This window comes from Poecilia mexicana, unplaced genomic scaffold, assembly GCF_051168715.1.
Source record: "Poecilia mexicana isolate PSO_F unplaced genomic scaffold, ASM5116871v1 scaffold_9, whole genome shotgun sequence".
NCBI classification, from domain to species: Eukaryota; Metazoa; Chordata; class Actinopteri; order Cyprinodontiformes; family Poeciliidae; genus Poecilia; species Poecilia mexicana.
The window spans coordinates 7,207,616-7,222,113 of NW_028263378.1; the positions used below are offsets into that span (position 1 = coordinate 7,207,616).

General features: G+C 38.9%; 1 protein-coding gene across 2 annotated transcripts; it reads right to left on the reverse strand.

Annotated features, from left to right (window-relative positions):
- Positions 1–23: 23 nt before the first annotated feature.
- On the reverse strand, positions 24–14,498 carry LOC106922682 (long-chain-fatty-acid--CoA ligase ACSBG2-like). Of its 2 annotated transcripts, none has more exons than XM_014995308.2 (14): positions 14,175–14,498; positions 11,711–11,865; positions 9,687–9,970; positions 7,766–7,854; positions 6,559–6,679; positions 6,367–6,447; positions 6,019–6,168; positions 5,028–5,195; positions 4,760–4,941; positions 3,445–3,675; positions 2,882–3,099; positions 1,465–1,604; positions 1,148–1,391; positions 24–640 (listed from the first exon to the last, which is right to left on the reverse strand). In XM_014995308.2, the coding sequence occupies exons 2-14, from the start codon at positions 11,823–11,825 to the stop codon at positions 564–566; spliced, it is 2,100 nt and encodes a 699-aa protein (XP_014850794.2). In that variant the 5' UTR covers positions 11,826–11,865; positions 14,175–14,498; the 3' UTR covers positions 24–563. The 2 variants fall into 2 exon arrangements, with proteins under 2 accessions (XP_014850794.2, XP_087864822.1); XM_088008696.1 differs by having other exon boundaries at positions 14,366–14,494.

A 14,498-nucleotide genomic window follows, 5' to 3' on the forward strand; every position in this document is an offset into this window, starting at 1 on the left:
AAAACTTGTTGTTGCTAGGTCTGTTTGATTTGCTCCAAATCACTCTCTTTTATTGACAATTTACAGAAAATATATCACAGAATAAATATATATTTTCAGTAGGAGTGAAACTGTACACACTCATGTTCGATTTACAATTAGCAGTTGGGGTGATTGGATGAACACAGACCGTTAGGTTCATTTTTTAAACAATATATTCACATTATAAAACATGTTGACCTTCTGTTTGCCCAGATGGAGAATTTTACACGATGCTGAAACAGGAGGTCAGATTTTAAACAGCTGCTGTAAGACGAGAGTAAAAACCTTTAAAAGTCAAAGTGGATCAGTGGTTAGAAAACATTCATTAAATACGATAAAAATGTAAAAAGCTTACATTCCGAGAAGCTAGGTGACGGCAGCCTCAATTGCATGTGTTGAGGTGCGGCGAGGCCCGGCTCCGCTTTGAGGCAGAGAACGTCGAACAGCATAAATATGATACAACAGACAGAGATTTATAGAGGCGTAGGCAACAGAGGTCTGCTCTCAGTCTTTTACTTCTCCAGGAACCACATATGGACAGTTCAGCGCGAGTACAATTTGTTAATTTGGTCCTGGTACATTTTTGCCACAATGGGCCGCCTCAGTTTCAGGGTGGGTCCTGCACAAAAACAAGAGAAGAGAGGAGAAAAGAACGGTTGATTGAACAACAGCAACTCAGTTTCTGTTTGAGGAGTAACTTTGAGAAACAAACCATAAAATCCTCAGAGATTAAATCTAACCTGCAGTTAATCCACTAATGAGAAATTAAAATGAGCTCCATCATCTCCATTCTGATGACTAATATTGTTTTGTTTACACAGACCTCATGGATTTGGGTGTGCTTGTTTTTTATTTCTGATTTATTTATTGATTTCTGGATATCTAAAATGTCTTCCAGTTTAAGCTGGAACTGGTCTTTGAAGAAGCAAACTTACATTATTCTAGCATTATCAATATATTACATGAAAATTGTCTAAAGACGAGAATATTATCGTTTATCTCAGTAGTTTCTGAAACTATTTGTCATCCAGTAAAATTTGTTACTGATTTTAACTGTGATAAAAGTTAAAAATGTAATATTTTCTCAAAAACAAAAGACAATAAAAAAACAATAGTATTTTCTGACCCAGTTCTCCTCCGTGGATGGAGAAATCTTTCTCCAGCAGGATCCACTTCTGGATCTTCTGAGCGTTCGACGTGGATGTTTTGTTGAACCGGTTGATGCCGTCCTGAATGGCTTTGTAGAGCACCGGCTCGTTACTGGCTATGATCTCTGACACCTTGGTGGCCCTGACGTTGAGCTGCCGACAGATGTCCACAGCCTCGGGGCTCAGGATGTCGGTGGGGTTGCCCTCGTTGTCCATTACGCACTGCGGACGCAACAACATTGGTCACACATGCTCACTGATGTAGCGGCGGCGGCTTTGTGGAAGAGTTTGTTACTTTGAGTGTGAGCAGCATGGAGAGGAACTTCTGCTTGTCTCCGATCAGCATGGCGTTGCTGATGATGGGAAGCTCGCGCTTCACGGCGTCCTCGATGGGGACGGGGGGGATGTTCTCGCCGCCGGCGGTGATGATGATCTCTGTAGAAAGAAAAAAAGACATTCTGCTTTATGACTTACTGATTTCTAGTCATACTTCAAGTTTCTGACAAAACATTCAACTTTCTGTATAAATTCTTTTCAGATAATGATGGAAGAAATGTCCAAATGCCTGAAGAAAGATTTCCCAAACTAATGTGGCAACTGAGGTTTAATTTTTAGAGAATAAAAAATTAAGAGAAAAAAAAACTGAATTAATTATTCTGGTTTAGCAAAAGAGAAACAAAGAAAGTATCATAGAAATGCTAAATCATGGTTTCAGCAGTTAAGTTTTATTTTGTTATTCAAGTTCAAATAATTAAATGCAAATAATTAACATTAACCCAGATTTTTATTACTAGAGCTCTGGATTCAATTAAAGATGCAGATTTTTCATTCACAATACAAACAAAGCAAAGATGTTAAAATAAAAACATAAAACAACAAAATATTAATGGAGACAAAACAGATTAACTAAATATTTAGTTAAAAGAGGAAAACAAAGCTGTCAATGCTGCATGTAATGTTATGGAAATAACATCAAAATTAAAGAAAAATAAATAAATACATGGAAACTAAAATTTACATTTCATTCAAAAAGATACATATGAAAAACAACATTTACAAAATATATAAAAATAGTGAATACAGTTATATAAAAATAAAGGCCAACCATAAAGGGGAATAAATGCTCAAAATAAGTCAGGATAAAAGTAAACAGTCTTATTTAAACAGCTGAAACCAAAGAACAGAAAAGATCCCTGCTGAGTTCTCAGGTAACAATTCAGGTTATTCACATATTTAAATGGATGTAACTTTAACCTAAGTAATAATAAATGTTTCCTATTGTTTGTTTTTGCGTCTCATTCGTTCAACAGTCCTGATCTATTTGTGCTCAGAGGCTGAACCAGATTAAGATCTAAATGTGAATGAAAGATCGTATCAGATAACATCAGCTTTTTAAGTTTGATGTGTAAAATTACCTTTTTGTACCAAAAGTACTTTTTAAATAAAGATTTGTGTTGCGTGGTCCCTTAAAAAGAGTGAATGGATTCAATGGGTCTAAAGATTTACAGATCCCAGGAAATTCAGTTTGTGAGTTTAGTTTATTATTGTAAACGCACAACAACAAACTTTACTGATGTAAAACCTTCTAGTAAAAGATCTTTGGAAGGGTTTCATAGAATGAACAGAATAAAGTAAACTTTTACACATCACTGCTTTAGGCCAAAACTGTCTTAAGGTTTTCGGTTTTGTTCCCAGGTTGAGAACAACGTTACCTTTTATTCTGCCTGTGATGTACAGGAAGTCGTCCTCGTCGTGTTTGCCCAAGTCTCCAGAGTGCAGCCAGCCCTGCTCGTCCAGCGCCTCGGCCGTTTTGTCCGGCATGTTCAGGTAGCCCATGAACACGTGCCGGCCCCAGAAGCAGATCTCTCCGTTCCCGTCCGCGTCCGGCTTATCCAGCTTCGTTTTGCAGCCCGCCATCACCTTCCCAACGCTGCAGAGGCAAACCACAGAGATGAGCTCAGTGCGTTCATGTCCTGGTTTGTGAGCCGTCATGGAGATGGTTTGGTTTTCTTTAACTTCTCCTCAGCAGAAACAGAGACTAGAACTTGGACAAGAAAATCCAGAAATTATTCTACTTTCTTAAACCAAACATAATCTTATTTACATTTTATTTATTCTTTTTCACTTACAGGAAGAATCTGGGTTGTTGCAACAAGGAACAGGATAGTTTTATTTTTCAAATAAACTGATCAAATACATCTTCACAGAAGCCAAACTGATACAACACTAAATGTTTCACTCAAAGCAATAAGTCCCATAATGCATTGCTGCTGACCTTCCAATGCGGTACTCGTGGATGGAGACAGCGTGTGGGCCGGAGCTCTCACTCATGCCGTACAGCTCCTTCACCGGGATGCTCAGGCTCATGAAGTAGTCCAGAGTTTCTTTGGTGATGGGAGCGGCTCCAGTGCAGCACAGCTTGCAGCGGTCCAAACCCAGCTCGTACCGGACTCTCTTAAACACCAGATTGTTGGCCAGCATGAAGCCCCACGGCACCTCGTTCTCCCTGCAGCCAAGCAGACGCAGAGCGCTCCAATGAGCCGCCGTGCTCAGATCCACTCATGTTTGAAACTTTAGATTAAGGAATGAACCTGGGTAACTTTATAAACATGTGACTTTTCTATGAACTAAGTCAATTTAAGCTCAGACCTCCTGCCTCGTGTAGAGCATCTCATGGTTGGTGTTTTTATTGTTAGTTTATTTTAAATGGTTACAAACTCAAGATAAAACACATCATAACAATCCTTGCACATATCTGTCTGATTTCGTCAGAAAAAGGAATAAAGCAACAGATATGAGTGACTTTCAATGTATAAATATGTATTTAACTCTTTATTTGTGTTTTTAATCAGATTTCTGCTCTAAAAGTTGTTTAGTTTATTTCTGGTCGGCTGTAGCAACACCTGGATCTGTTTTTTCAAACACAGCAGAAAAATCTTGGCGACAAAAAGACACTTGAAGGTTGTTTAGAAGAAGATCACAATACTTTACATTGAACTAAAATGTTTTGAAATCTGTCAAAAGTTTCCCATCTGCCACATGTTTCCTTAAGGCTGGTGGTTAGCTCCAGTGTTGGATCTCTGGTGAAGTCATTAATGAAAATACACAGAACAGAATCACCAGTTTGTTTATCTCAATAAATCTTTGGAAAAGATTGAAAAGAAAAACAACAAGATACCCTGAGTAAATGTAAACTGCAGGTTTCAAATGTTCATCTGATTTATTAAAGGAAATAAGTGATCTAAACGACTGGCCCAATGTGAACAAGAATTTCTTCCCTGCTGTTCTTCCTAGCAACAATCAGCCTTTTTTAAACTTTCACTGTTTTTTTCTTTTCCATATAATAATAAATTAAAGCTCAATCTGAAAACTGTTTGTTTTCAGACTATGATGATAGTTTTATGATCTGAAGCATTTAAGTGTTTAAAAATCAAAACCAGAAAAAAAATCAAAACCAGAAGAAATCTGTGAAGGGTAAATAGTTTTTCCCAGGACTCTGTGATTGTTGGTTCAGAGACAAACACAGCCTACGATGCTACCTTTACATAAAAACTGTGTTTCTCCTCAAACTGTGCTTGAAGCCGACTCACCCGTTCATGGCGCTGTAGCTGTACTGCAGGCCGATGGACTTGGCCCAGTCCGCCACCCTCTTCCTGAGCGCGGAGCCCTTGGCGCCAACAGCTTTCATGCTCTCCTGGATCTTCTCCCAAACCCGAGGAACGCCCAGGAAGCCGGTCGGACGAGCCTCTTTCAGCGTGTTCACCAAAGATCCCTGAAAACAGGAACAACAATGGTTGACAATATTAACACCCAGAACCAGTGTTGGTGCTAACAAACCGATGCTAGCTCAAACGATACCTTCAGGGCGTCCGGCTCTGCAAAATGGGCAGTGGCTATGAGACTCATGGAGCACCAAATGTCCATCATCTGCGCTGCGATGTGGCTGAGCGGCAGGTAACTGACGAGCACTTCCTCGCAGCAGTGCAGGTTAATCATCTTGGACACAGTGCGGGCCGTCCACGTGATCTGACCGCGGAAAAGACGAGGCAGCCGTGAAGTTTGATCAGAAAAACAGGAGAAAACAGAGCAGAAAAAGGAAACTAGAGTCTGTCTTACTGGTGGCGTTCAACTGATGCAATCTTTAAATTTATCACATCTATCCCACTTATGTCCTGTACAGAAGTTATAAATATCAAATGTGTTTGATCAAAGAACCCTTGGTATTTTCCTGCTTGATTCTGAAATAATCTGGAGTTGAATGTTTCGCTCTTCTTCCTTCATCCATTGCAGCGTAAACCTGAACATTCAAACTTGGTTAAGCTTAACTTGTTTTTGGTTCGAGCATCAGCATTGAAAAAAACAAAAAACAAACACTATTTAAAAATGTCCGTCCTGCTGATTTCAGGTTTGATCAACACATACAGAAGAAAAAAGTAAAAAAGTGAGTCAGAGTCCAGGTAACTAATGGAACAAAGAAAGAACGAGTCGTTAGCGTCTGTCATTCCCATCAGCAGCCGCAGCGAATCAAAACAAACCGACTGATTCCAGTTTCCTGTAAACTGATTAGTGCGTCTCTGCTGTCAAGCACGGCACTGTGGGAGTGATGATGAGGGCTTGTTCTGACAACACAACACATGGCCCCTGGGCTCTGCGACACATGTAACTGCTGACTGATCCCATGAAGCTGGAAGTTGCTAATAAAACTACTAACCCAACAGTGTCTTTACGATTATCGTCAAATAAAACTAATTTTCTTTCTTCACTAAACTGATCGAATGAGTTCTCTGAATAAATCAGACCTGAACTGAACTTTTTCATCCTTTGCGGTGCTGCTGAAGAGCGGACTCACATTGTCGTGGCTCAGCATGACGCCTTTGGGGTTTCCGGTGGTGCCGGAGGTGTAGATGAGGGTGCAGCACTCGTTGGCCCGCAGACTGTCGATCACAGCGTTCAGCCGCTTGTTGGGAATGTTCTCTCCAAGTTTCATAAACTGGTCCCACTGCAGAAATGAAAAGGTTTAAATAAAACTAGGATAAACAAAAGCTACAGTTGTGTTGTTGTTTATTATGATCAGTCACCCTGAAAGGCAATAATTCTCCAATAAAAAGTCGATGTTGTCATAGAAAATATGTTACCAGACGTCCTAAAGTCCATGTGATGTTTCTAATTGATCACTGAGTTTGATTGGTCAACGTACTGTGTAGAGGAACTCTGCTTTCTGCTCCAGTTCGCCTTCATACTGGACAATAGCTTTCAGATGAGGTAACTGATTTTTAATCTGCAGGAAGAGACAAACAGAGGCATGAGAGGTTGAGTAGTTACTCATAAATCTGCCAGAGCTCTGAAAATAGCACACAGAGGGTTTAGATGCTGAGCCGAGCCGTCTGACCTGCAGGATCTTTTCCAGCTGCTGGTGGTTCTCCACTACCAGGACGTTTGCCTCGCAGTTAGAGGCTACGTAATGACAGGCCTCTGCAGAGTTGGTCGTGTAAATACCGGCAGCCAGACCCCTGTGGCATAAAACCTCAATGAAACCAAACAGCAACCACTGTTAATCACTTCCTGCTTGTAAATAATCTTCTGTTGATGGCTAATTTATCAAGTTTCCCCAAACAGAAGTAAGTAAGTTAAGCTTCTCTGTTAAATTTTAACCTTTTATGTACATTTCCTCATGTTTAGGTTCAGTTGAAGAAAGCATAGTATCTTCCTTAAAAGGTTATTTATGTATGTAAAATAAATTTTCCTCTTCATGAAAATTAAGAGGATTAATTTATAGATAAATGTATAAACAAATAAATGTACTTGTTTATTTTTGACAAATAAATAAATAAATAAATAAATAAATAAATAAATAAATAAATAAATAAATAAATAAATAAATAAACTTGGAGATCAAAATGATGTCAGTGGAATAAAAGGTAAACCTGCAGACATGCAAGTTGTCTGAGTACCTGACAGGTAACAAAGGGGGAAACGTGCAGCTCTTTCTATTCCAGACAGAAACTAATTTTAGAAACAAGAGGCATTCAGAAAATCGAACTTTTAGCAAGAAGCTATTTGCTGACGTTTGAAGTTGGCTACAATCCAGCAGCTTTCCATTATCAGCATGTTAATGTGTGCATTCACATGAAATCATATGATTTCATGTAAGGAGTATTTCAGTGCCCCAATAAAGCGCAAATTAAGTCTGATGTCACTTCATTTCACAATATAATGTTAAAGTACTTGAATTGTAAAACACGACACCAAATCACAAAGGATTGTGTATTTTTCAAGAAACATTAATGCCTAAAGTAATAAGAAACTAACCAAACTGTTAATTTATAAACAGAGGTAAACTGGTTTTTATGGCTGTAACATCCACACATTTTACTGTTTACTTAACTTCCAGTTTTTTGTGCGCTATTTTACATTTTCTAGAGGACAGAGGAAATAACAAAGTTCCTATGAACTCATTATATTTCACATTCTTGGCAAACAGGTCAAACCAGTTCGAGGAAAGACAGAAACGGACGGCGTGACCTGAGAAAACCTTAAAAACCTGGATGTTAACATTTTGCATGGACTGCTGTCGAGGCGCTGATGTGTGATCTCACCCTGCTAAGATGCAGCCGATGTCCGAGATGAACCACTCGGGAGAGTTGAATCCCAGAATGCCGACTCCGTGGTAACGCTCCAACCCGAGCTGCGAAGGGAAAGAACAATGCGCCGTAATAACGCCGCCGCGGCGACGCCGTGCCTCCGTTACCTTTGGCCCACATCGGGTTTTCAGGGCCGTGAAACACGAGACGTAACCGAAGCTGCGGATTTCACACCCCCACGTTTTGGTTTTCAGTGGGACATTGTCACACCACAGATCAGACACAAATTTCTAGATTACCCTTCAACTTGCTCAAATTCTCATGAAAATCTAAAAAATTGTTTTTATAAGTAATGGATATAATACATAATACAAAGGCATAAATAACGGATCATCTTGAGATCCTCTTGATGCGACTTCTTCATATTTTGCATCATTTAAACTATGAATATTCACTTTGAAGTAATAATGTTTACTTCAATATAAAGTTTAAAGTTTAATATAGCGCTGCATGTTAAACTTTCCTCTTTTAGAATAATGCTGGAAACATGAAGAGAGACTTGATTCTCAAATAGTTTTTAGACATTGATTAAGTCTCTTAATTGGGATTCATATTTGGAAAAGACATGTTGATTTTTACCTTAAATTTAGTATAATATAAGCTAAGTCTGTGCCTATGGGGTTCCAAATGTGCCAAAAATATTGTGTTCATATGTGCAGGCAACATGTAAATGGAAGTGAAGTGAAGTGCAGTGAAGAAAACAAGTTTGGCTGGTAAGTTTCCACATAAATCGACAAAACAATTAATATCCTGAGTTCTGAAGTCAGAAACAGACGTCACATGAGGAAACAGTCCAACGCTACGCCTCATCGAGAAAACATAAAATTACAGAAAGTGTAACAGTATTTTTAAAAGACAACATTGTAGTCAATCCCCAGGAAAAGTAATTAAGCCTTGTGCAAGGTTTTCTTTTTCTTTTTTTTTTTTTACAAATAACATTCTGAAAAAATGGGGTGTGTATTTTATATTTTTTATCATGTTCCTTACTCTGATACCATAAATAAAATCCAGTGGAACAAACTCTCCTCAAAACTATCTATTTGTAGACGGAGCTCATCTGTTAGGAATTTAAGGAGCTGCAGAAATTCACAGCTGCTGTTAGTCATGGACTCCACAGATTTTGTCTCTATAGAGGAATCTATTGCTTAAAGAAAGTTATAAAAAAGTTTCCCTTTTCCCATTCCCATGGTCAAACATGGTGGTGGGAGTATCATACTGTGGAGATGCTTTCTTCTAGAGGAAGGTGGCGACTTGTAACAGTTGATCAGAGGAATTATGAAAATAAAAAAGTCCAGATTTAAATCTAATCTGAAGGTCTGTTTTAAGATTTGGTATCTGATGTTCACATTCTCCATACAATCTGACTGAGGCTGACTCATCAGGCGATATCTTGGTTTATTGGTCGAACCGAACCTCAGAAACCTTCACAAACTGTTTGTTGTGTTTATTTTGATTCTGCTGTCTCATTGAAGGACTGTTCTGGATTAATCAGAATTTATTTTTTTCAGCTGAGACATGTTTATAAGTATGAAATAATTCCATGTCACATCATCTTGACTATTGTTACAAGGGACTAGTTACAAAGTATACCACACAAATTTTAATTACTGACATCCAATTATTATCTACTTGTGGTTACATCAAATCCCAACTAAATGCATAAAAGTCTGTTTGCAACATGACAAAATCAGAAAAACATCAGATTTTATGAATAGGAGTAAATACTTTTGGCACAATTGGAACTCCATACTGTGCATGTGTGGAGGAATATATGGCTTTCTGTGTATTGTGACCTGAAAACACATGAAACTGTTATTAATTCAGCGGTAAAATCAGAAAACATTTTCCGAAGCACAGACTCTGAGAACGCACCAACCTTGAGAAAGCTCTTGGCCGCTGCACGACATTGTTCGTAGTACTGCCTCCAGGTCAGAGTCATCATCCGGCCACCTTTCCTGAAAACCAAAGCCGGGTGATCCCCGTAGCTCTCCACCGCCTCCAGGAACAACTGATGAATGGTGATGGGAGTCTCCGAGCCCGGACCCACGCTCTCCATCCTCAGCCGAACCGCCTGGTTTCTCTCAGAGGTAAACAGCCTCTCAGCGGGGGCCAACGCGGTCTCCAATTCCGCCGACATCAAGGTAACCGACTTTTTCCGCTCTGCATTGGGACAACAGATGCAGATGCTTTTACCCGCCATTTGAAAACAAGACGAGGAGGCGAGCTCAAGGTTCAGGAGAAGACTAAGGTGAGTGAGAGGAGAGGAAACATCCCAGCAGGTGAGTGACGCCTGCTGGGTCAGCGTCGCGTTAGGCGGCGTCAGAGAGGAAGCAGGTTGTTATCTGATCCTGAACAGGCGGCTGACACACCCACCCACCAGGCTTGGTTTGAGGAGGCAACATCGATCTGCTGCAGCTTCTTCTGATGAGTACAGAGGATTGAGACTCAATCTGTTATTTCTTATTGGATTTGGTTTCACTACCTGCAGTTTTTAAATAAAATCAGAGTTTTGGGTTTGAGAAGTTTGACTCCTGAGCATGATACCACTCAGGATAATCCTAGATATGTTTAAAAATTATACTCACAGCATTTTTATACTTCAGTTCTTGTATATGTTTATATACAGTGTGTTATTTTTACTGTTTTAATTGGAAATTCATGTCTGTAATGAAACTAAAACATATATTATACAGCTCCATAAAATGACTGAAATCTATCCAATCTAAGGGAAACTGACCTTAATTACCTTTCTTGAAACTGTGTCTGTTGATTCCAAGTCATCGAAATTGTCACAAACAACCTTTGAACGTATCGAACAGGAAGATCTTTAAGACATTCCTCTCTGCTTTGTAATAAAATAAGATATTTAAAGAAGACAGAATGCAGTGGAAAATCCCTGACGGAGTGAATTTATCTGTTTATCACTTTAATCGAACCAGAACTCATTTTCAAATTCGTCTCTAACTTTATACGATTTTTAAGACTGCTTAGCCTTTTCAAATAAAGCAATAAAAAGCAACATCCATGAAAATAAAAATAATTTGTTTTAAAAGTAACGTATTCATGATTTCAATTCCATCACAATGTTTGCATTAATCATTTAAGAAAATGATTTTTACCTAAGATTCTTTCAGTTTTTTTAATTTTTAGGTATTTATTTACCTTTTGGGGGATACACAGTGTATTTCAGAAGCTACAATAGCCATGAATGCGATGTTATTCAGAACATACATGTGGAATCATGTGAAGTCACATGTGAAGTCACATGTGAAGTCACATCAACAGGTTTCTGCCATGATGTTTGTAGGATATTTGACCACTCTTCTCAGATCATTTAAATGTTTGGTTTCCTGGTACAGACCCAAACCTTCAGCATAATCCGCTAAGTTTCAGTATATGAAGTAACTGTCATGCATGGTGGTGGCAGCATCATGCTGTTGGGCCTGGTGAATGGGATAGTGAAGGTGATGGATAGTTTAGAGTTTTGTGGCTTCACCTCAAGTCAACAGATGGACATTCCAGATATCCCAAACACACAACATGAATTATTTTGTCTTACTATGGGCCGTGGTTTTTAAAATACCAAAATAAATCTATAATCTGTCCTTAAAATCCCAGGAAAAAAAGCCTCTAGTGTAGCCGAGCTCTACCAATAATGTCAGCAGCTTTTGACTATGGGTGGATTAGAGAAAAGCCGATATCTGCCCACTTCCTAATTTTCTTGAACTACTTGAAGTTGTTGTATAATCATTTCCACCTTTAAAAAAGAACAAGTCAAATGCGTCACTAGAATACCAAAATAAAAGTGACATTTGTTACCATGATGAGTGCATGTGAATGCCTGACTGGACCTGAGCTCAGTCCTTTCTCTAAATGTGACACTCAGAGTTCGATCGGTACCTCTAGGAGTTTTTATTGGATTGTCGTCCTGATCGAAGGTTCTTGGAGGTTTGGCAGGAGGATCGGCGCTCGTCTTTGATGCTGCAGGTGGAACATCAGTTTTTCCCTTTAGCATGACAGCTGCTGCAAGACTCTCCTCGACACTCTTCTAGTTGCTAAAAAGACAAAGTGTAAAATAAAATCAGCATTAAAACCGTTCAGATGCTTTTCGTCGAGGACTCTCCAGCCAGATAAGAAGATCGATTATGAAACAGAACCGCTGCGCTCATTTATAACACTCTGACATCCACTGAAGTCATTGCAACAGGTCAGCGCCTGTAGTTGCTGGAAAGCAAACGTAGCAGAAACACACGTGTTGAAACTCCGAATAATGTGCCAGGATGGGTTGCTTCATCTTCTTGCACTAATCACACTGTCAGTCTGTGACTGTGAGCAACTTTGACCCAAATTTAAAGAAAGTGCATTTCACAAACTAAATGATTTCAGTACACCGGCGTATTGGGGCCATTAGAGACAGGAAAAAAGAGGACTAAATTTGCGCCAAAAAACTGATCTCAGAAATCTTCTAGAAATTTTCTAGAAAAAAACTTGGAAATTTCTGAGTTTGAAAATTTTCAACTTTGGATCTCAGAAATTTCTTTGTTTTTTCTAGAACATTTCTGAGATTGATCTAAAAATTTCTGAGGTTTTTTACAGGAATTTACTCCTCCATTTTTGTCTCTAATGGCCCTAATTTGCCACCATATTTCAGAGCATAACTTAAAACAAAAGAAACTAAACTGTACATTTAAAAGTAAAGAAACTAAATCCCTCTGCTTAACGGTACAATCAATCCCAACGAGTAACAGAAACTTATTTTGCAAGCAAAACTTGACAAAGTTAGTGTAACAGATATGTTTCCTCAATGTTGTAATAAAACCAGATTAAGATCTGTCCACTCAGCAAACCCTCACCCCGACTCTCTGGTTTTAAGATTGCCCATGTCAAGGATTTCTTTTTGGAGTCAAAGGTCATACGAATTACTAAAGTGAAGTTTTGAAACATCTTTGCTCCAAATTGTGCAAATTTATTTTTAGTGCCTTTAGTATTCATGCCCCAGGGGTTTTCAGACTTTGTCACATCACAACCACAAACTTTAGTATATTTTGTTTTAATTTGATGTGACAGACCAACACAAAGTAGTCGAAGTGTGAAGTGGAAGGGAAGGGATTCGTAGATTGTTTTTGTTATGGAAAAAGTTCAGTTTGCAGTTTGCCACAAGCTAGAGGACTTAGCAAACGTGGAAAATTGAGAGACCCTGCACATTGTCATTAATACACATTTATAAAACTAGGGAGTGATGGCATAATTTTGTGTAGGAGAAACTCACATGAAAGAACGTTAAGACATAAATCAGGATATCCAGGTGATATTGAAATAAATCTTTTTGGCCTACATTCAAACCATCATGTGAGGAGCAAAAATGACAGCAGACCAGCCTGAATAAACCGTCAGCATCGTCACGGCGTGTGGTGACAGCATCATGCTGGGGGTCCGTTTCTTCAACAGGGAAATGAAAGCTGAAGCTAAAGAAGGAGCAATCATAGATGAAAACATGGGGGAAGCTGCAGCGGAGTTGAGATTGGAGCGATGGTTCGCCTACCAACACAGCAACGACCCAAAACATACAACCAGAACTACAATGGAGTGGCATGGGTTACAACGGTCCAGTTAAAGTCCAGTTCACAACCAGTCATGTACAGAAACTTAACAGTAAAGTAGATTTCCTCACCAAATGCAAGTTCAACATGAGAGATTACTGCAAAGTTAGCTCTATGCTATAAATCTGCTGCCACCACCTGCTGATTCAGGAGTGATTGCTGCAAGTCCAGTCACTCAACAAAACAATCAGCTGCATTTCATTAGCCAGAAAACATTTTACCAACTGTCATAATAAACTAAAATCACCTGCATTGTTTTATACCTAGGATCAAATTGGAAACCATGTAATATTAACATTATTAGATTGAGAAAACTGGATGTTTGTCTTGTAAGAGTGCATTGAGATGCCCGTTGTTATACATCTACATAAATAAACCAAAACTCAACTGAAACCTAAACCAAACTATATAATCTTCTAACCACCTCACAGATATACACTACTTTGTATGTGTTGTGATACATACATTTCTAATAAACACATTAAATGTTAGTGGAATGGTCCAAATGTTCAAGAAGTATGAATATTTCTGCTACGCACTGTAGTTGTCCTGTGAAGTGGAAAATAAGTTTTTTAAAGGAGTACGCTATAAACATTACACCCAAGAAACACAAAGAAAACGCGACAATACACAGGTGTACATATTATGGATAAACTAACTGAAGTAAAAGCTGGTATTTTTTTAACATTCAAAACTATTTTTTCCCTTATAAATGCACAAGAAAGCAGAAAATTAACCGAACAGCTTTGCAGGTGACGTCTTACCTTCAATGCTCTCACAACTGAGTGGCATCAATCTCTCAGAGGCACTCAAGTGTACGACTGACCTACATCAACCTTTGCCCTACACAGATAGTCTACTGTTCCTCGCTGGGTAAGAAAGCACAGTTTGGGCAACTTCAACAAGGCGATCAAAGTAGATTCTCCTGCCTCATTTAAGAGATGAAGAAACTCACATAATCCGCCAAGGCCAGAATGATCAGTTAAAGATCCACGGACAAAAGTGGATCAAAGGTTGTGGTCTCGACAAGGTGAAGACAACCTAATACCTGCAACACGCAGCAGCCTGCAGCTACAGAAACCTGTTGT